At 44.9% G+C, this 20,572-nt stretch overlaps 1 protein-coding gene across 2 annotated transcripts in view; it reads right to left on the bottom strand.

Moving 5' to 3' along the window:
- TAF4 (TATA-box binding protein associated factor 4) overlaps positions 1 to 12,634 on the bottom strand; it is a 37,150-nt gene extending 24,516 nt beyond the window's left edge. The window contains exons 1-2 of one of the 2 annotated variants that reach the window (XR_009741348.1): positions 12,264 to 12,634; positions 9,270 to 10,358 (exon numbers count right to left, since the gene is read on the bottom strand). Coding sequence is in view for 1 of the 2 variants with exons in the window: in XM_061441813.1 (XP_061297797.1) it covers positions 9,270 to 10,358; positions 12,264 to 12,579 (1,405 nt within the window). In the remaining variant the exon portion in view is untranslated. The remainder of the gene's footprint in view (positions 1 to 9,269; positions 10,359 to 12,263) is intronic. The other variant, XM_061441813.1, reaches the window with a different exon arrangement.
- Between the last annotated feature and the right edge of the window lie 7,938 nt (positions 12,635 to 20,572).

The following is a 20,572-nucleotide window of genomic DNA, read 5'->3' as shown; positions in this document are numbered from 1 at the left end:
TGATTCAGATTCAGCTCTACCGTTAATGTCAATATACTTACATCAAACAACACAGTTACATCAAAATCAGCTTTGGTTTTGAGAATAGAAGACATAAAATTCTTTTGATCTATTATACTAAATAGGATATTTTAAAACTCAACTAGTCTTCATTTCTGGCAAACAGTTTGTCTATACTAAGGTATATCAACATTAGTGCTGTTCAAGCACCTGAAGAAACAGGAACAGGCAAGCTACTCTGCATTTACGACAGTCTGCACACAATAACTAATGAGGAGTAATGCATTAAATCCACATTATCTTCCTTCAAAAAACAACACCCTAAAATAAGAAAGTACATGAAAACCCCCTTAAAAAATGCATTTCTTTAACTAGTCCCCACTGTGAATGTCCTGCTCTAGGTATATACCCTTTGTAATTTTGGCAGGGACAAAACCCTTTGCTGATGCCATCTTTTCAGCTGGAGCTGTGGAGACCAAATGTCACAGTCCCACCGAGTGACAGGTACCCAAAGCAGCATCAGTGGAAATGTTCCTTTCACATCCTCCTCTGCAGAAACAGACGGCGATTTTATCACTCTCACTGATGATTTAGAAGTTTCTCTGCTTTAAGGATACATTGAACACCATGGCTTTGAGTTCAAACACAAACTATCAACATGGACATGATATTACATGTAATTTGGCTGATAGCAACACTGATTAAATAGCACTGCTTTGCCAGTGAGTCTGAACACAGAAATGAAAGTATTTTCACACCTGTAAGCTTGAATTCAGCAATTCAAGTCTTGTTTTGATTTTTACTAACCATCAAATGCACAATCCTGAGTAATGACTAAGCTTAATGACTGGCTATGACTAACACTTATAAATAATTAGTGCCTTCTCTCCCCTTCCCCCACGAGGCAAGGGAAGGAAAGAAAACCAAATGATACACTGGAAAAAAGGAAGAATGAAAGGAAATAGGAGGTTGAAGTTCAAGGCATGATCACTTGTCTCTTCCACTCCACCCTTAATACTACTGCAAACACGACTGTGCACATGTTCATTAAAAACTGAAAGTTCCTCATGCTTTTTTTTTTAACAGACTTCTGCACAGTTCGGCCTTCCTACTTCATATCTCTTCTTCTGACCTCCTCCACTGATCCCTCAGCACTCTTTGGTCACTGCCATTGACTTGTTTGCCAGAGGTGCTGCAATTCCACAGCGCTACTCCTCGGAGTTGGCACTTCTGACTCATGTGAGTACAACTGGTCCCACTCGCCACACCACCACTTATGCTGAACACAAATGATGTTATTACATCCTGAGAGAGGCACTAAATCCAACCCTCCCTTACAGAAATACTTGATTAATAAACTGAGGAAAGGTGTGAAGACAGCCCAGTGCAGCCTCGCTGCCCCTCAAAGCATTTAAGACAGACCAGAGCACTCACCACACCTCATTGCTTAGGTTTTGTTTATACTCCAATATCTAGAGCATGCTTTTTCCAACTGAATCTGCACCAGTTGTTGCACTAAGTTTATCCAGCATGTGGTTTATTCTGAACTAAAGTACTCTGATGGCTTTTAGTAGTTCAGCTACTCTCAGATGTATATATTAATCAAGTTACAATGGTAAGTTAGGTCATTTTTATTAGATACTTGTTTGATTCAATACAAACCTGAGAAGATGCGAGCCATGTAAAATCACATCGCATATCAAGGCAAGGTTTATGTTACTAGTTACCTAGGTACTGGTTAGAACACAAATATTTTAGAAATGCATTTTAAGGAAAAAAGCATCAAAAATAAAAGATACAAAGTGCTCATATTTACAGGTCAAATTTAGAGTTCTTCACTGACAAAAAGTTATTCAATTTTTATCAATATTCTTTTCCAAACTCCACAGAAAAAGCTTGGCAACAGAGTCAAACCTTGCACTAAATCCTGTATAAATACCCAGTAAAAGCACTGTCCCTGGGTGAAAGGATTTACAGCTTATTTATGCACTTTGCTGAGAATCAGCCTTTTATGTTCAAAGTGTAACTTTCCGACCACTGGTAATATAAGTGCAGAAACTCATCTTTTTAACATGTTATTTCCAGCCTGACAACAGTTACAGAGGCAAAGATTATCCACATTTGTGCAATGCCTTCAGATAGCTCTACTGAGGTGCTGAACAGCTCTTCCTGCACAAACAGGACACAGTTGTACCAACTCCTTAAAATTATCACCTCTTTCTCAATTGTTGTTAATCTATACCATTACATAGTGATGATATCAAGGTTTTGTTCTTCACCAAAAAATACTCTATATTTAAAACCCCCTTAATCACAGCCTGGTCTATGTACAATTTTTATGCTTCTCTCAATATTTGAGCTGGAAATGGGGCCATTTTGTCACAATAATTTAGTGGTATAATCACCAGTGCTGACACAACTATATAGTTGTAAGAGATGCTTATTGTATAAGCTGTTTTCCTTCTCTCACGAGGAAGCAGTATGCAAGAGGGCTGATCCAGCAAAAAACTACCCAGACAAGAAAGGTTTTGCAACTTTCAAGAAACCTGTGTGATTATAAACACACAACTTTCTGCATTTAGGCAAGACCTTCATTAGTTTAAAAACAAATGCAAGTTAATGCATTAGCGAATTATAACAGCACAAAACCAAAGCTCAAGTATGCCCACAGCCACTGTCTCAGTCAAACAACTGCATGCAACCCGCCAAAGAGATCAAGACCTACTGAGGCTTCAGTCCCAGAATGGCACCAGGAAATCAGTGTTCATGGATCACACATCTATTCGTACACAGAAACATCCATATGGCCATGCACACTGAAAAACCCTTTGTAACTTGCGAGCACCACATACTCGCTCTGGAGTTTGGCCTTCTTTCACATACAGCTTTACGTAACAGATAACTGCTTCCTAAGGATGATCAAAAATCCCTATCACTGTCTTCAGCTATAAGAAACACAAGTCTCAGAATTTTTTTTATGCTTCTACCTCTTCAAATCTTTCACAAGAGATCATATGTCTGAGATAAAAAAAAAGTTAATCTTGCTAACACTTACGGTCTTCCAACTGGCAAAAGCCTTCTTTTTACCATCAAATTCAAAGAGCAGATTCAGACGGATAAGCAGAGTTATACGGATTCATACACAGTGAACAAGCCTGACAAGATAACTCATTTTCAGGTTAAAAAGGTGATTTCAGGTATTTCTGAGAAAAACTGAACATAGCCATAAAAAACACCAAAACCATTTAACATGTTGTGCTCTTACTAAACAGACTAGTAGTACTTGATCGCTCTGTTTTGTTCAGAACAGAGAGCCAGAAATCAAGCTTTCCAAAAGCCAGCATCTTCGCTTTGCTAAACCCCAGTTAGATTAGTATCAGTATTTTCAACTATGCTCCTGAACAACTGTATACATTCCCTCTTTTTAGGATTCTAGTTAAATATCATTTCCCAAAACAGAGAAGACAAATAATAGTAAGAGTTTTACTACACCAAGACATTGCATTTGAGGAGAGTTTGTGATACCTAATAAACTGTGTCTTACCAGTGCCCCAAACTGTTGCGTTTTCACCTCAGACTTCTAACTTTGCTGCAGCATCCTGTCTTAGTAGGTGATTCAAGTCCACCAAATTTGTGCTCCTCAAACCATGATGCTGCATTTTACAAGTAACCCACATAGATTTCCAGAGCTGGAAAACTCACTTAGCTCACTGACCATCAAAACACCACATAACTTGTAGAGTAGCAGAGTGCAGCATGGCTCAAAAGAAAGCACTCACAGTGGTCACTGACCAACAACCTTGATCATAAGCCTAGGGATACGCAAAAAACCCAGGAAGACCATATGTAGATAGGCATATGAAATGAATCCATACATGCTCTTCCAAAGGTACTTTCCATAGCAGAACTGAACAATATGTAGCCAAAGTTAATAGCTTTCATAGCTTAACAGAATCACTATTATATTTCCATCACTTAAAGATACACTCTTCTCAGATGTGCAAAACATCTCATGACACTCATTTTAAGAGCAACAAAATCCTATTGCACATCTCCAAGTCTGAAGTCCTTTGGGGTACAAAGCCAAGCATGCAGGATTCCTCAGTCACGAAAGCTACAGTGAGAACAAATACAACTTTCACTCTGGTGACATATGGCAGATATGAGGTAGCAGATTTCAGATAAAGCAGAATGTTCCTTTTGCTGATGCACGATTTGAACACGAAATCCACCCCCCACCCAGAAGAGCTGTGCAGAGGAGATCCACAGTTATCTTTCAGAAAGAGAGATACCACTTTATGTGCCAAGTATAGGGCTCCCAAGCTCTAATCCTGGCAAAATATCCATTCCCTCATGGCCTTGGGCAAGTCAGAACTTCTCTAACTTGCTCTTTCCCCTAGCTCTAAAGCAGAGTTCATACTACTTTATTTACCAACCACACAGGCATGTTACAAGGATTAAGTTTTGTAAAATCCTTTGAAAGTAAAACATACTATAAGTCCTGTAAGAAGTTTCTGTTATCACTGTGCAATACAGACATTATTTTTAATCAAATAGAGCCATGCCAACACAGTTAACAGGCATAATATTGGCAGCACATACAGGATACATACAGGAAAACGATAATCAGGATATGTTTGAACTCGCTTACTAGTCAGTGAGAAATAGAAACAACTACATTCCACTACTTCATAGTATTTCTTCTGTCCCTTTCTGTATCTCTTACATTATAGAACTCTGTAGATTTCCTCTTCTATTTATAATCCCAGTTACTTTAGGCATTTCTGGATACATATTTCAAGTATAAAGTAACCCAAAAAACACTGCACCCCAGCTCCTCACTGAAGGAAACTGAACTGCTCCTGCAGATGTTATCTTTCAGTGACTCCAGCTTCAAGAAGTATGACTGCTCATGTGGAAAGGACCAGAACCCATGCTGTAAAGGCAGTATGTGCTTAGGTAGTTTCCCCATCTTAAAGCCACTATAATCAAAGCTTAAGTTAAGAATCCTTCTTGGCTAGGTAGCACCAGCTAAAAATCAACAGCTTCTACAGAAGTTAAGCTTACATTTAACACCAAGTGAAGTCTGCAGCATCTAAGGCCATGAACAAAACCTTGAACATGAAAACAGATACATGTCTGGACCAGTGGATTACAGCACCAATGTTCTTCCAGGTACCCTTTGCTTCTAGAAAGCACCAACAGTAAGTTTAAACTGACTGTAGAGGTCACTTGCATTAGGCTTGTTCAGAACTCTGGAATATCTTTAGAGGATCCCCATGGGTTTCACAGCCAGGAGTGGAACATCCTGTAGTCACCACAGAAATGGCACATGAGATGCCCTCCAGAAAAAAAGTAATAATGCAGCCTAGTCTCATCCTCTAGCATTAACTACTGGCAGATCCAACTGAGTTTTGTGAAAGTAATAAAGAAGTTACGTTATTCGATACGAAGCAAAAATGAATCTGCGATAGGAGTTCTATTACAGCTGCACAACCACGTTACTGCTAATGAGAATACTGGTCATGATCACAGAAGTAAAAGAAATACATAAACTCCACAGACAACCTGTCCTATCTGCTATCTCTAAACAGACTGAGAGTCACAGAATCTTGTTTCTTCAGAAAAAAAAAAAAAAAAAGAAGTCTTTAGCATCAAGCTAGCAAACCTTTGTAAGTGCTAGAAACTTCCAGTGAAAGTAAAAGAAGAGAGGGGGACAGTGAAGTGAAGGTTTCTAGATTTCAGTTTCACTGCCCAGACCTACCTACTCTGTATTGTTCGCACTGCACACCTACAGCACTCCCTCCAGTCTGCTCTCTTCCTTAAGCAGGCACCTGCTTATGACAAGATGCTTGTATGGAAAAATAAAGCAGAAGAGAGCAACAACAGAAAGCATCAGCAAGAAGAGAAAGCAAAGATTTGAACCTTTATGTTGCCAGTACTGATAAAGTAAGTACAAGCTCACAGACACTGGTTTTGAAACTGTATTATAGCATTGCTGGGGAAGATAAGATGTTGAAGAGTGATTCTGAAGTACACAAGTTTGTCCTTTTACAAGATGATTTTACCATGTGTCAGTGACTGCCTCGAAACACTTCAGGAACTCTCACACTGCAAAAAAGATTCATCTCAGGGCATGTTATGCTTTTATGCTTTTTTTGTCAGTTATGCTTTTCTGCAGACTTTCCTGAGTGCCTATAACAGCAGAACACTGACTTCATGCTTTAACAAACTCACCAATTTTCCTACCTCTTACAATGCACATCTCACCTTATTGCCTGAAGTAGCTGGAACTTCATACAATTTATTTTCAGTCCCAGTTTCAGATGATGTTGCATCTTTAAAGCAGTGTTGTCTAAAGGGAAACTTGTGCTCCCGCCCCGTAGGAAATCATCTGACGACATTTTCATGTCTTTGCTAAGAAGCTATAAATAAGGTTACTTTTGGACCTTCATTACACAGATCTGTCCAACTGGACCACAAAGTTCCAAACACAGGCTCCTGAAGAGTAAGCACAACAGTGTCTTCCACAGAGACATCAGTAACGGAAAACCATTTTTAATGCACAGATACTCTGATTATTCCAGTTTATTTGGGAAGCATTATGCCAGAATCAGGTGAGAGCACAATAACTACAGCTCATGAGCTCTTCAAACAGCTCTGATTTGGTCATTTTTTGTTGCACAATTACTTTGATGCAATACAAAGCACTATTTTAGAAGTAATATATTTTAAAGAGCATTGATCGAGTCTGTTTTCCACAGACGCATTTTAAGAGACCATCTGAAACCTTTCAAGGTTTTCTAATTTTCAATCCCCTGGTTAATAACACTTACTGACATTGTATATTCTGCTCTCCATGTATGTGAAACTGTAACTGTGTTGCAGAGTTAGAAACAGTAATCCAGGGTAAGAAAATAACTATGAAACATGTGCTGCTTATTGGTCAAACCTTCCATGAGGTTTTCTTTCTAAGTGTAAATCTTTGTGTGGAAAGCAACATGTGCAGTGCAGGATCCAAGGCTATTTCAAGCCCCGAGTCTCACAAACTCTCATTAGCACACAGCAACTTTTATAAACGTAAACTTGTGATGTAAATTTGATGCATGCAGCAGATGCGCAGCACGCGAGTGCTGCAGTTGCAGCCTCATACTAGCAAACATCCTTTAAAAATCCAGCCTATGACACTGTAATTTGAAATAGAGTTTCAAAAGCAGAGCCATCCATTCTCCTTTCACTCTGAATGTACATGGGCCCTATTAAAGATTAAAGCAGTTGCAAGGGCTAAGCACCTCCAACAGTAGCACATGCACCTGCGAGATGTTTCTAAGAGCTCAACATCCATCACTTCTTAACTGTTCTGAAAGAAATGCTTTATGCAAAGCACTTTCAAAGCTGGCTACTTTGGCAAAGTACAAAAAATGCAAACCAACACAATTACAAATATGATCTGTTCCACTAAAAAAATCCTGTCCAATATTAAGTCTGCCCTAGCATGCAAAAACCCAGTTCCCAATTCCTATGCATTCAGCGACATGTATTTCCTTAAGAGTCATGCTATTCTTCTGAAGTTATAAATATTTTTTAAAGTGTGGGACAGACAAGAAAAGTGCTAAATAAAAACCCTCCAGTGTTTAGAACCTGTACTGGTTTACTTTGATCTACTGAGACCTCCAAAGGTGCAATTTATGGTCCAATTATGCTTAAGAACAGGCAACACTGCTTCTAAGAGTAACACATTTCAGTGTGCTCTGGCACTTGGAAAACATCAGCTACCTGGAAAAAAGGTCCCACTGGACTCCACAGTGGTATTTTTCCCATAATCAGGTTTATAATGCAGTATTAGTGAAAATGGAGGCGTACATGGCAATAGACTGGAACGTGAAAAAACCTTTGATACACTGTGGCAGTAAATAAATAAATAAGACTTTTCCAGTCTGTCAATTCACAAGCTTCAAATCAAGCTCTGGGATTTTAAGGTCCGAGTTTTACTGCTGGGTTTTTGTTAAATTAGCAACATGTGTCATTCAAATTACTCATAGAGAGAATAATTTCTCTAGAAAAAAGTGAGGAATATTTATGCCAGTTAGAGACACAGAATGTTTGACAGACTTCATCAGACTTGGTGGCATCACATACCATAAATAGTATATTACACAAAAAGATGGTGTAGGGTAACACCGTATGGTTTGTGATGTACCTCATGTGACAGGTGCATTGCTTTGAGGTTGCTCAGGAGTTTCAATAGGTGTGTTTTTACTAAGACCAATTGAAACAAGTGATATCCAACCACCACTAATTTCACTCGGTGAATTTTAACCAGTTGTTCTTTGTACGCTGCCCTGAAAACACTCAATAATAAGAACACAGCTATTACTATATACTATTAAAAAAGACAGGAAACTATGTGCAGGTTCACAAAAGTATTTTCAATTAAAAGTAGATCTGGATATAATGACAAGCCTGGTTCAAAATAATAGCAAATATATGATCTTAAATCTCCAAATCTAGGATATTTAAGGAGGGACACAAGAGCTCTTAGAACAGAAAGGCTTCTCATCCTGCCTTTTACTCACCCACTGAGTTCAGGGCTAGATTCCTTGTCCAGAGATGCTCAGCACTAAGCATGAGACTAGCTACTACAAAAGCTGCAACCCTAGACACAACAGGGTGAGGTAAGGACAGTGGAAGACTGCCTTTTGTATCAGAACTCGAGTGACTAAAAAGATGATTATAAGCTTCAACTCTGTGAGTTTTTAAGTCAGACTTTGAAGGTATTTCAAGCAAAAGAAGGCAGTTTTCTCCTGTTGTATCTGCTGCTTCTCTATTCATGAGTGCTCTGTGGTGCTGGGGGCATGCAGGGACAGAGAGGGACCCGAAAAGCACACGAAGGTTACATGAACTACTGACAAAACCACCTTAAAAGTCAAAATGCCTTAACGTGAAAATGAAACAGCAACTTTTCCTTTGATAACATCCCATGGTCAGGCTTTGGCCATTTACAGCTTCATCTACACTCACACCCTGACAAAGATACTAGGCACGATTATTCTTGTATTACTACCACTGGAAAGACTTTTTGGTCACCCAAATTCACAGACTAGGTAGTGGAATCCCGCTATGCTAGTACTCAAAATCAGACAATTCTAATTGTTAAATGTAATCCGTTTCCACACCTCACAATTGAACAGCAAGAAATCTTATTTGGACCCCTTCCTCCCTGCAAGAAATACACTTTCAAAGTAAAATCCCTCAATCCTCTTGCTTACCTGGTGGTAACTGAAAATTCTGAATGTTAGTTGGGTTCTGAGGTGGCTGAGGCAAGCGAGGTGCTAAAACTGTAGGAGTCAAAGTTGCTCTTATTCCACTCGTAGTTGCTGTTGGAGTCCTTGGCAGACTTTGTGCCACTGTATTGGCAGTGCCTTTAGCCATTCCCGTGGGGGTGCCAGGAGCTGCAGGAGGTATCCCACCAGGATTGGGAGCAACATTGGAGAGCCCAGCTTGCATAGTTTGCCCAATAATCATGTTACCCCCTGTAGTACTGGGCTGGCCAACAGTAGCCAGTGTCTGCTGTTGGGATACTGCCTGGACTATAGCTTTAGGAGACTCAGATTTGATGACCTGTGTGGTGGCAGCTGCTGGCACAGTGGAACCAGACTGGCTGTTCACAAGTGATGTCTGGAGGGAAGCTCCAGATCCCACAGTGGCTGTAGCAACAGCAGGAAAACTCCCCACACTGATGGTTGAATTGATCACAGTATTGCTCCCATTCTGAGTGGCTGCCCCAGCTGCAGCTACTGTGGGTCCTGCTGTATGGATCGGTGGCCGCACAAGCGTTACCGTCGGTGTCCCAGTCCCAATGCTCGGTGGTGGCTGCGAGGAGATAACTGTGGGCGAGGAGGAAGATGCAGAGGACACAGCAGTGTTAAGGAAAGACGTCTGGATGACAGTGTTGGAAGCCGATGGCAAGACAGCATTAACAGTATTTCCCTTCCCCACAGATCCAGGTCCATTGTTAACAAGAGGGGCAACAGCAGGGGCAGGAGCAGGGTTAGCAGTCACCGGAGTCCCAGGGAAAGCAGCACTTCCCGTATGGTGAGAGTTCATCACCACATTACTCCCATTCAAAGTTTGCACTGTTGTGGTCCCAATCTTGCCATTCCTGGTGGACAAGGCAGTTGCCATGGTGCTGATAACCACCGATTTGCCCTGACTGAGGGTCCCTGGAGCAGCAGTGACTTCAGATGCTCCTGCTGCTGCAGTGGTGGTGCTGGTGCTCGTTGTGGTAGCTCCATCCAGAGCTGAAGTCTGGGACCTGGTGTTATGGTTAATAACACCCCCTTGCACTCCTCCTGCTCCTGCAAAACAACAACAAGGTTAAACAGAGAACGAGCAAGAGAAGACGTCCAGAAGACAGAACGTTCTTCCTCGTCACCAAGTCTTCTCCATCTCTCATGCTGCCTGCCCAGAGCCAAGAGAACAGGACAGAGCACAAACTGAAGATGGCTTTGAAGTCTCCGACTTCCTACCAAAGCCTGGCAGATTCAGTATTAATTTGAACATAACTGCTTTCAACATTACAGTAAGACAAAACAGGGAAAGCAGATTTGATATGAACCAAGGGAAGGGAGAAGAAAGATCACCTCAGACCTCTTCCCCAGTCTAGAGCCTGACATGGCATTTAGCAAAAGGACGGAAGGCACATGAGTAAGACAAATCCCCTCTGCCCACCACACGTTACCTACAGATCAAGTCAGTTAGATCAGGAGGCTCAACCACAGCAAAATATGAAAAAGTGAAAGGAAAACATGAGGCTGGCAAGATAAGAAACGCTGCACGGCCTGAAGCAGGTTACTATAAACCCCCTCCACTTTATCACTGAATTTGTTCTTCCAGACCTGAAGCTCCCACAGCCTGAGATCACTGAAAAATAAAGAAATAAAAAGCAAAGCTGGTTTGAGAAGGGACAAGCTGATGAAGCTTCTTGTCCTGAATAATCCTCATGCCTCTTGATGAGGCTTGCTGTTATCACAAGTACAATCACACAGTCCAGGTCCTGGCCCTACAGAGACAGAAAGAGGAAAAGAACAGTGACAGACAGACACTGAGAAGCATGTTATAAGGGTTAAGGAGATCCTCCTAGGAAAGCCTGATTAATCTTAACAGAGGGTCTGTAACATCTTCTTAGACTTCAGCAACAAGAAAGCAAGCGATAAAAATAAAATAAATAAATGGGGGAGGGGAGGAATTGCAGCGATTCTGGGGAGACATTAATTTTAATTCCCTGAAAACCAGCTTCCCTCCATTCCCATGTAGTGAGCCCTCATCCCAGCCTTCACACTGTCCCCTACAGCCTTCACAGCACGAAGAAGGGGAATATTCCCAGGTAGCTACGGGGGGTGTGTGAGTGGGTGGGAGAAGACATTGTACAAGGTGGGGTGTTGTGGCCTCAATTCCCCCCCTTCCTGGGACCTAGTGTTGTGACAACCCCCCCTTGAGGGCAGAGGAGGAATGAGAGGTGTCGAATGCCCCCTCCAAGCCCCTGGAACAAGGGAGGGGGCCGGGGGGGAAGGAATATCCAGGCAGGCAGATATGGGGGGGAAGCATTTTGAGGGACTTCCTCCCCTTGAAATCCCCCCTCGCTTCCTCCTCTACAGGAAATAGGTGTCATGATTAATAACACCCCCTTCCACTTCAGCAACAGAGAAGGGGGAGGGGAAGAAGCATTTACACAGACAGCTACGGCGGCATTATCAAGAGGGAATCCCCCCCCATAACCTTCCCCCCCCCCCCCGGAAAGGGAAGGGGAGCAGTCACAGGCGGCATAGGAGGCACAGCCATTACCAAGGGGGGTGGGCTCTGCCTCCCTCAGCCCCCGAGATGAAGAGAACCCTCTTACACTCCAGCAAGAAGGGCAGGAAAAGCCGAGGGGACCGGCAGAGTCACGGACGGGCACTGCCGGCTTGTTCTGCGGGGAGGCTGCCCCCCACACATCATAAAACACCCTCTAGTAAGCAGAAGCGAGGAGGGAAAATAAAGGGGAGGGAGCAGAGGCGCGGATACACACCGAGGGGGCATGATGAGGGGAGGCTCTCCCCCATATGATCGATACCAGCCTTTGCACTCCCGCTCCTGCCACAGCGAGAAGGAGGAGAGAGGGGAAAGGGGGGAAAGCAGTGAGGGAAGGAGGCAGCCGGAGCTGGGGAGTGGGGGGAGGGGAGGGCCCCTCTCCCCTTAGAGCCCCCCACCCCTGCCCATGTTACCTGCTTTTGTGATCTCTGGGGCACTCAGTCCCATCTTGCTGCTGCTGCTGCTCTCTGTTTGGGCATTAGCATTGCCTCCTACTACTACTCCTCCAGGGCTAGGGCTAGGGCTGCTGCTGCTACTGCTGCCGCTCACAACATGGTTCCCCAGCAGCCCCCCAGCGGCCCTCAGGGGCTCCTGCGCCTTGTGGTGCTGGTGGTGGTGGCCGGAGGCCGCCAGCTGAGACTCCAGGGAGCCCACCAGGTCGCTCACCACCTTCTCATCCACCTCCGTGTTCAGGAAAACCTCATCCAGCAGATCCGAGCCCGCCGCCATCTTTTTTTTGGAGGGTTCCTGTGAGCGGCTCCCTCCTCCCCCCCCTCCCCTTCCACTCCTCCCTCCCTCCCCCCCACCCCACACACACACTTCAACCCGCCCAACTGCGCAAGCGCAAGCGCCCAGCCTCACATCACCGGCCGGAGAGGGATTCCGCTCGCCGCCGATTGGCCGGCGCCCGCCTATAAAAGGCCGTGCAAATGGCTGCGACCGCCGAGTTAGGAGTCGGGCGCCAGCGGCTCGGTGGCGGCGCGGCTGCGGCTGAGGGGGGCTGGCGGCGCGGGGCGGCGCGCAGCGGCCGCGGGTGAGGCCGAGCCCCGGCCCGTGGCTCGGCGGAGCGGCGGGGGAGGCCTCGGTGGCTGCGGCTCTTTGTCTGCCTCGGCCCAAAATGGCTGCATGTTTCCCCCGCTGCTCCCTGCGGCCGGGTCTCCCCCGCCGCCGCGAGTCTGAAGGGCGCCCCGCACCTGTGCCAGCTGCGTGTAACTGATCCCCGGCAGGCGCGGGGGGGAACCGGGGGGCGGGCGGGCGGGCGGACGGGACCCACGCCCAGCCCCGGGCGGGGGCAGCGGGCGAGGAGGAGCGCGCCGGCCCCCGCGCCTCCTTCCCTCCCTCTCTCCCTCCCTCTGTCGCTGTGCAGAGGCGGGCTGCCCCGGAGCGGCCCTCGGTGCGGCCGGGCCGCGGTTGGGCGCCGCGGCCGCCGTGTGCCAGGCGCGGTGTCGGCGGGCTCCGCTCCGCGGCCTGGACAGCCTGACTCAGCACGCCGCGGCGGGGCTGGGGGGAGCCCCGGGGAGGGAGGGTGGCGGGGATTTCAGCGCTGGGAAGGGAAACAAGGGAGGGGAGGAGAGTGAGGAGAGGGAGATCCCCGCTTTAAACGGTCCACTCGCAGCTCCGAGCCCGGCGCTGTGAGGCGGGGGCCCTGCCTCGTTGGGGACGATCCCCGCGCGGTGTCAGCGCGCGTTACACCCCCGCTGCCGCTTAACCCTTGTGGGGAGAGCCGTGTCCCTGCCGAGCCGCGCTCGGAGGGAGCCCTGCGCTAGCAGGAGAAGCTGCACCCGGCCGCGGCCCTACTCATGGGGCTGGGCTTGGAGCCCCGGCGGGGTGCGGCGGGGCCGGGCCGGGCGCTGGCTGCAGGTGGACGCGTCTTGCTGAGCGCCGGCCTTACAGTAGAGCCGCACTTTGACCTCGTTGTGCAACCATCGTGAAGGAAGTAAATACGGTTAACGTAAAAATACAACCCGCCTTTGGATAAATGCTGTCTTGTGCCAGGCACTGTTTTCACAAGTAAACTATTGGAACAATATTAACTGGATGTGGAGTAGTGGGAGGGAGCCTGGAGGAGGCCACAAAGATGCTCCAAGGGCTTGAGCACCTCTGTTATGAAGACGCAGTGAGAGCTGGGGTGGTTCAGCCTGGAGAAGAGAAGGCTCCAGGGAGATCTTAGAGCAGCTTCAGTGCCTGAAGAGGCCAACAAGAAACCTGGAGAGGGGCTTTGGACAAGGGCCTGTAGGGACAGGACAAGGGGAATGGCTTTAACCTGCCAGAGGGGAGACTGAGATGAGCTCTTAGGCAGAAGCTCTTCCCTGTGAGGGTGATGAGGTGCTGGCACAGGGTGCCCAGCGAAGCTGTGGCTGCCCCATCCCTGGCAGTGTTCAAGGCCAGGTTGGACAGAGGGGCTTGGAGCAAGCTGCTCTAGCTGAAGGTGTCCCTGCCCCATGGCAGGGGGTTGGGACTGGATGAGCTTTAAGGTCCCTTCCAACCTGAACGATTTTAGGAGTCTATGAACTGAAAGATAAAGTGCACTATGTGGTAAGCTATTAAGGGGTATCAAGCTTAAAATAGCTCCTCCTCTTTCACTATTGTAAAATAAGCTTTGCTTTACAAATTGGGAAAGGGCGGAACTGGAGGCTGGACATGTATTGCAGTGGGATTGACTCAGCACCTGCTCATGCCCTGGCTGACAATGCCCAGATCTGACTGGTCTGAGAGCTGCCAGAAGGCTGAAAGGTGAAGAGCTCTGAGTTATCTAAGGGAAAGGATTGCTTTAAATAGGTCAAAGTATTCCTCAGAGTTGCCCAAACATGGGTGTCAACTCTTCCCACGTTACATATTTGTGGTGATCACTTCACTTGTAGTACTGTGACATGAACTGAATTGCTCTGCTCAATACTTGGCCCTGTGAGCGATGGGAACAGCACTGGAATACTGTGCTGTCTTGCCTTGCACCCAGATATGCAAATGTGTCTACAAGGGAGACGCTCTTTGCCAAAAGTTTGCAAACATAAAAACTGGCAGGTATCTGTTCTTAACACACAGAGCTTGAATAAGAGGGTGAGTAAATACCTTTAAATAAAAAATGTTGGAAATTCAGCTTATGGTAAGGGCTATTACTATTCTAGTTTCTGATTTCCTCCCCTCACCTGCAGTAGACTTTGGCTGCTGAGTAAGAATGACAACACTGAGCCTTTCCCAAGGTACTGGTCGCTTCACCAGGTGGCATCACTCAGAGGGAGCACCTAAGTCCTCTGAGAAGTTTTATATTCATCTTTTGTTCCCCAACATTTTGTACTCTGGAGCTTTCCTCAGTCATCATTTGAAACTCAAGGGAGAGAAAGAAAACTCCCTTTCCTTCTCCATGACTTTGAACTCCATTTCCCCAGTTTTTGCCCAATTACGGGGCTGCACAGTAGGTGCCATGTTACAGACATCACTGTAGGACATGCTGCCCATTTCCTACGAGGCAGGAATGCTGCTGCAGGCATGGGAGTCCCAGCCACACTTGAGCACATAGCTAGTTTTAGCAGGGGGTAAATTCTATAAGCAACATACCAAAGAGCTATCTAGAATAGAAGTCTGGTCCCATTCCCTAACCAGCTACACATTTCCTAACTTGAGTACCTGGAGAGTGACTCTACATCATCTGCTCAAGTTATTTATTAAGGGTAAAAAAGCTTGACTTAAGCTGAACCAGCCTGAAGCTGTGGAGTGGCTGCAGGTCTGTCTCTTGTGGCATCAGGGTACAGCCTAACGCTGGGCTGTAGCACCGGAGGGACAATGGAGGGAGGACATGCGTCAAGCTGCAGCAGCAGGAGGGGTCAGAGCAGCCTCTGTTCCTCTACTGCTCGCGTTCTAGGACAGCTTGAGTGTAGTTTTCAGTTGCATACAAAACTAGAAATAAAAGCATAGAAATCTTTATGTCCTTGTTCTAACGCTCTCTTTAGTGCACCATATGGTGTATCTACCATATTAGGTAAACAACTTTACAAAATTACAAGAGCAACTGAGATTCATTACAACTTGTGCATTGTAAGTGTGTAGGATCCATTACTGAATAATTTATCTTTTCATACTCTCTGCCTCTTGTTTGACATTGGAAGTCACTTTCCAGGCTGGATTCTTCAGGACTAGGATCCAGCTGCTCCTCTCTGCTCACTGCTCACATTCCATTTCAAATAGTATCAAAGAGCAACTTGGGTAAGAGTTCTGATAATGGGTTACTGGTAATTATTGGTGCTGGTGTAGAAATAGTCTCATACAGTGAATGCTATTTCATCCATCAGCAATTACAACAAAAGATCTTGAACACTACAGGCACGTACGGATTCTCTCTAGTGCCAAAGAGTAAAAGCTAGGAGGAGCTATACAGGAAAAACATAATACTGACAGTTGTTTTAACCTGCTTCTTTAGGATATTGTTATTTAATACTTATTTTCCCCACTGAGAGCTAACCTATATAGACCATGGTGTAGAGACCGTCTCAAGTGGTAATGCAAGTCTCTTTCTGCTTGTTTGCTATGGTTAGCCTAAAATTCAGTACAAGAACATCCGACAGAGGTGGCAGGAGGATGGATTAGTGATAAGGGATGTATCAGAGAAGCCTACAGATGGTTTGAGAAAAGGAGAGTCGCTTTTGGTTGTCTCTGCACAGCTCCTCTGAGTCTTAACTGACCAGTGAGTTACAGAGTGTCAGGAGGAGACAAAGGAATGGTGCCCTGGTTGAAGATGTAGTCCTATGTAGAAGCTCCTGGTTGGTAGATGTGAAAGTCTGTGTGCTGATTCTTCTGCAAATAGGCGTCAGTCTGCACTAACAAGTGTTCAGCAAAACCAGCAAGACTTCCTATGCATCTGCAATACAAGTGTTTGACAATCCACAGGAAAAATACCCCTGGTTTAAGTGTTTTACTTTGAATTTAGGGGCAAATGCAGTCTAATTACCGATGTGCGCGTGGAGATAAATAAACTTCAGTGCCTCTTTGCAGTTTGTGGACTTTGCTGTCTTCTCCTTGGAACCTCAAAATACTGCTTATTGGTCTTAAAATCACCCTGGTTACTTCAGCTATCCTTAGGTGAATCCCTGAAGAAATCTAATGCCTCCAGCAGTCAGGGATTAATACTGGAAATTAAGTGTGCTGTGCTCCAGGAAAGTGGCTTAATCTTGGCATTGAAAGATAGATGAGCAGTAGATTTGGAAAGCAACTGTGCAGTCCCTATGTAGTTGATGATAATCACACCTACCTACTCTCCTGTTTCCACTTAAGGACAGTGTCTACCCTGATGTGTACTAGACTATCTCTGACAGCTACAGAAGCACCAACGCTTTGACTGCAATTCAGTGTTGCAGACAGAACACCTAACACAGTGCTGCTATGGAACTGTGGCAAAACCACCCACCTATTTAAGTGTTTGTAGCTGCCTAACATTACTGGAGCTCCAGCAGTGGAGCAGAAAACCAAGAAACTCTTCTTTTCATCAAATATATTTAATTATAGTGAGGTATGATGGAATAAATATATTATGTGTCAGCTTACAGGATAGCCTCGTTCTAAAAGCAAGGTATTTAACAATACCTGGTTACTGATTGAGAAATACATAGAAAATATCTGTTAGAGACTACTTAAGAGCTTGATTTTCAAAAAGCAAAGTTACCTGAGCACACAACCGCCTTGGCAATGTCTCGGTTTTATGAGCCAGTTAGAAGACTGTCACCAACACATGCTACATGCAGTTCACATGGGAGTTCCTTAAGTATGGCTGTACTGGGGCATACCAAAGGCCATGCAGCTCAACATCCTGCACCCAAAAGAAGATGCCCAGAGAATACACTGTGGGATAAAGGATTATTGTTTAAAGGTCTTCAAGGCTTTACAGTCTGAAGGCACTGTGGGATACTTTTTTCCTTCCCAACTGCTCTTAATTTAACTCTCGTGCTTGGTACTGCTGGCCAAAATAGGAAGTATCAATATCCAGAGTCATCTGTGGGGGAAGAGCTAGAGAACTGTATTAAGAACAAGGAGCACTTGTGTAAGAAGATGGAAGTTTCCAACTACGCAGCCCAGCAGCTAGCAGTTCTTTAAGCATATCTTCTGAATGGAGATGACTAGCAAACATGCAGAATGATGGCTGTGAAGGTGACCAGAAGCTCTGTGAGCTTCTGAGAGATTTCTTGTGCAAGTCCATATGAATCATGGGGGAAACAAAATATTGGAAGATTAGTGTCCTTCTGGTCACTACAAGGAGCTTCAGCAATTTCACATTAATTTGAATTTAGCAAGTTACTAGAACTGACTGGGCAAACTGAACATGTTTTTCCCTCTCAGCAAGAGACTAACTTTTGCAATATTGAATCACTATTTCCAAGTGATACTCAGACAGAATATGTCAAGACAATGTGCCTACTGATGGGGCCCATTACTGGAAATTCAATTTGCACATTTTTACAGTCAGGATTTGTTAGAATATATTTGAAATCCTTCTTAATGAGAGGCGAATTGGGCAGGGTTTGCTTCAGTTCCTCTGTGGTTCTCTGTGAGCAAAGCATTCCCTTGCCAGGGATGTTTTATCAACAATATACCTCAACAAACAACCTAAAAGGTAATACACTGGTATTCCAGTTCTGGACTCTTTGATTCAGAGCTGTTCTAGTTCTTCCTTGAGCTTTCCAGCATCACTCAATACCTAACACTCTCTTCACCGATCCTCACTATTTACTTTCTGAGCAGTGCAGATCACTGTTCCTCTTCTTCCTTTGCTTCTCTTCTAGATTCTAATCCTCTGCTTCCCAGCAATTTAAAAACAGTGGACAAAGTGGTCTGTTGCTTCCAGACACATGCTTGGTAGCCTGCTATGGTCAGAGGTGGCTTCTTCACTCTTAAAACTGGAACTCCTCAAAGAACTGAAGCTTGCTTGATTTCTTCCAGTCAATACCATGAGATGGCATTCTCAGATCATCATCTTTTTGCCCCACCAAAAGGTGTTTTAGAATCATAGAATACTTAGGGTTGGAAAGGACCTTAAGATCATCCCATGGGCAGGAACGCCTCACACTAGATCGTGTCACCCAAGGCCCTGTCCAACCTGGTCTTGAACACTGCCAGGGATGGAGCATTTACCACTTCTTTGGGCAACCCGTTCCAGTGCCTCACCACCCTCACAGTAAAGAACTTCTTCCTTATATCCAATCTAAACTTCCCCTGTTCAAGTTTTAAACCATTAGCCCTTGTCCTGTCACTCCAGTCCCTGATGATGAGCCCCTCTCCAGCGTCCTGGTAGACCCCCTTCAGATACTGGAAGGCTGCTATGAGGTCTCCACGCAGCCTTCTCTTCTCCAGGCTGAACAGCCCCAACTTTCTCAGCCTATCTTCATACAGGAGGTGCTCCAGTCCCCTGATCATCCTCGTGGCCTCCTCTGGACTTGCTCCAACAGCTCCATGTCTTTTTTATGCTGAGGACACCAGAACTCTCTCACGAGAGCAGAGTAGAGGGGCAGGATCACCTCCTTCAACCTGCTGGTCATGGTCCTTTTCAAGCAGCCCAGGATACAGTTGGTTTCTGGGCTGAAGCACACACTGAAGTAGTTCATGTTCAGTTTCTCACTGACCAACACCCCCAAGTCCTTCTCCACAGGGCTGCTCTGAATCACTTCTCTGCCCAACCTGTGCCTGGGATTGCCCTGTCTAAATCACTGAATAGTCCCACAGCACCCTCTGTTAAAATAGAGGAGTTATTTGATAGGAGAGTTCTGTGTGCTCCTGAGCAGACACTTTTTAACTCAACAATAAGAATTGCCAAATGAAACAGACAAAAATGTTGGTCAAACTTTCAGTGTAGGTACAAAAGTGTCAAAATCCAGATTCTTGTAGATTTGAACTGAAAGAATAAACCCATGTGCAAGTATTTCTGCAAGTTTTCTTCAGATAACAAACACACTAAACAATCTTCCCCACTCCATCTCGAGTTCACAGTCTGCCAAATGCTCAGAGCAACCTTACTAATCTTAGTGGCATTATAAAGAACCCAGACACAAATACACTGAACTGGAAAGCCAGTGTAGACAGAAGATGTATGGAAACATCATCATTTAAAGAAAAAAATGAAAGACATCTAGTAAAGAATGTTTGTTTTGGTTGTAATGAAATGAGATTGTATCTAAACATTTTGTGGATTTGGAATGCAGGAAGTATGTAAGCAGGATTTTGCCAAGTTTTATTTTTTTAATGACTTCTCTGTAGGAACTGATTAAAATCCATCATGTTGGAGCTTCTTCAGTGAGCTGCCTCAGACTTTATGAAAACACAGCATGAAAGACTATTATACAAGGGTGGTTTTTCCTGAAATCTCCAGCAGTCTAAGATAGTTAGGGATGTGATTTCAGACTATAGGATACTTTCTTACACTACCTAAAATATATTCTCACTGTTGAAGACAGAGTTCAAGGACTTGCCCCTATTATTTTAATGAGCTTTTGCTTAGTTTTGAAACTCCAGATGAATCCACTAATTCAGTTAAAAATGGGATGTGCTCCCACAGCTGACAGAAGTTTCTAAGCAAGTCAGACAAATATTTTATCTCTTAAATACAAGATGGGGAAAACTTCCAGCCCAAAGGAAATGACACACTCGGATGGAAGGCCAAGTTTTTTATGTTAACTTGTTCCTTATTGTCAGTTTTGTCTGTATGGGGTTACTTGCAATACCCTTCCATTACCACAGAAGTATA

Source organism: Pezoporus flaviventris, unplaced genomic scaffold (assembly GCF_033815535.1).
Source record: "Pezoporus flaviventris isolate CSIRO_AGI_PZ_B2104156 unplaced genomic scaffold, CSIRO_AGI_Pfla_v1 ptg000213l, whole genome shotgun sequence".
Lineage (NCBI taxonomy): Eukaryota > Metazoa > Chordata > Aves > Psittaciformes > Psittacidae > Pezoporus > Pezoporus flaviventris.
This window is presented reverse-complemented; position numbering and strand designations above follow the sequence as displayed.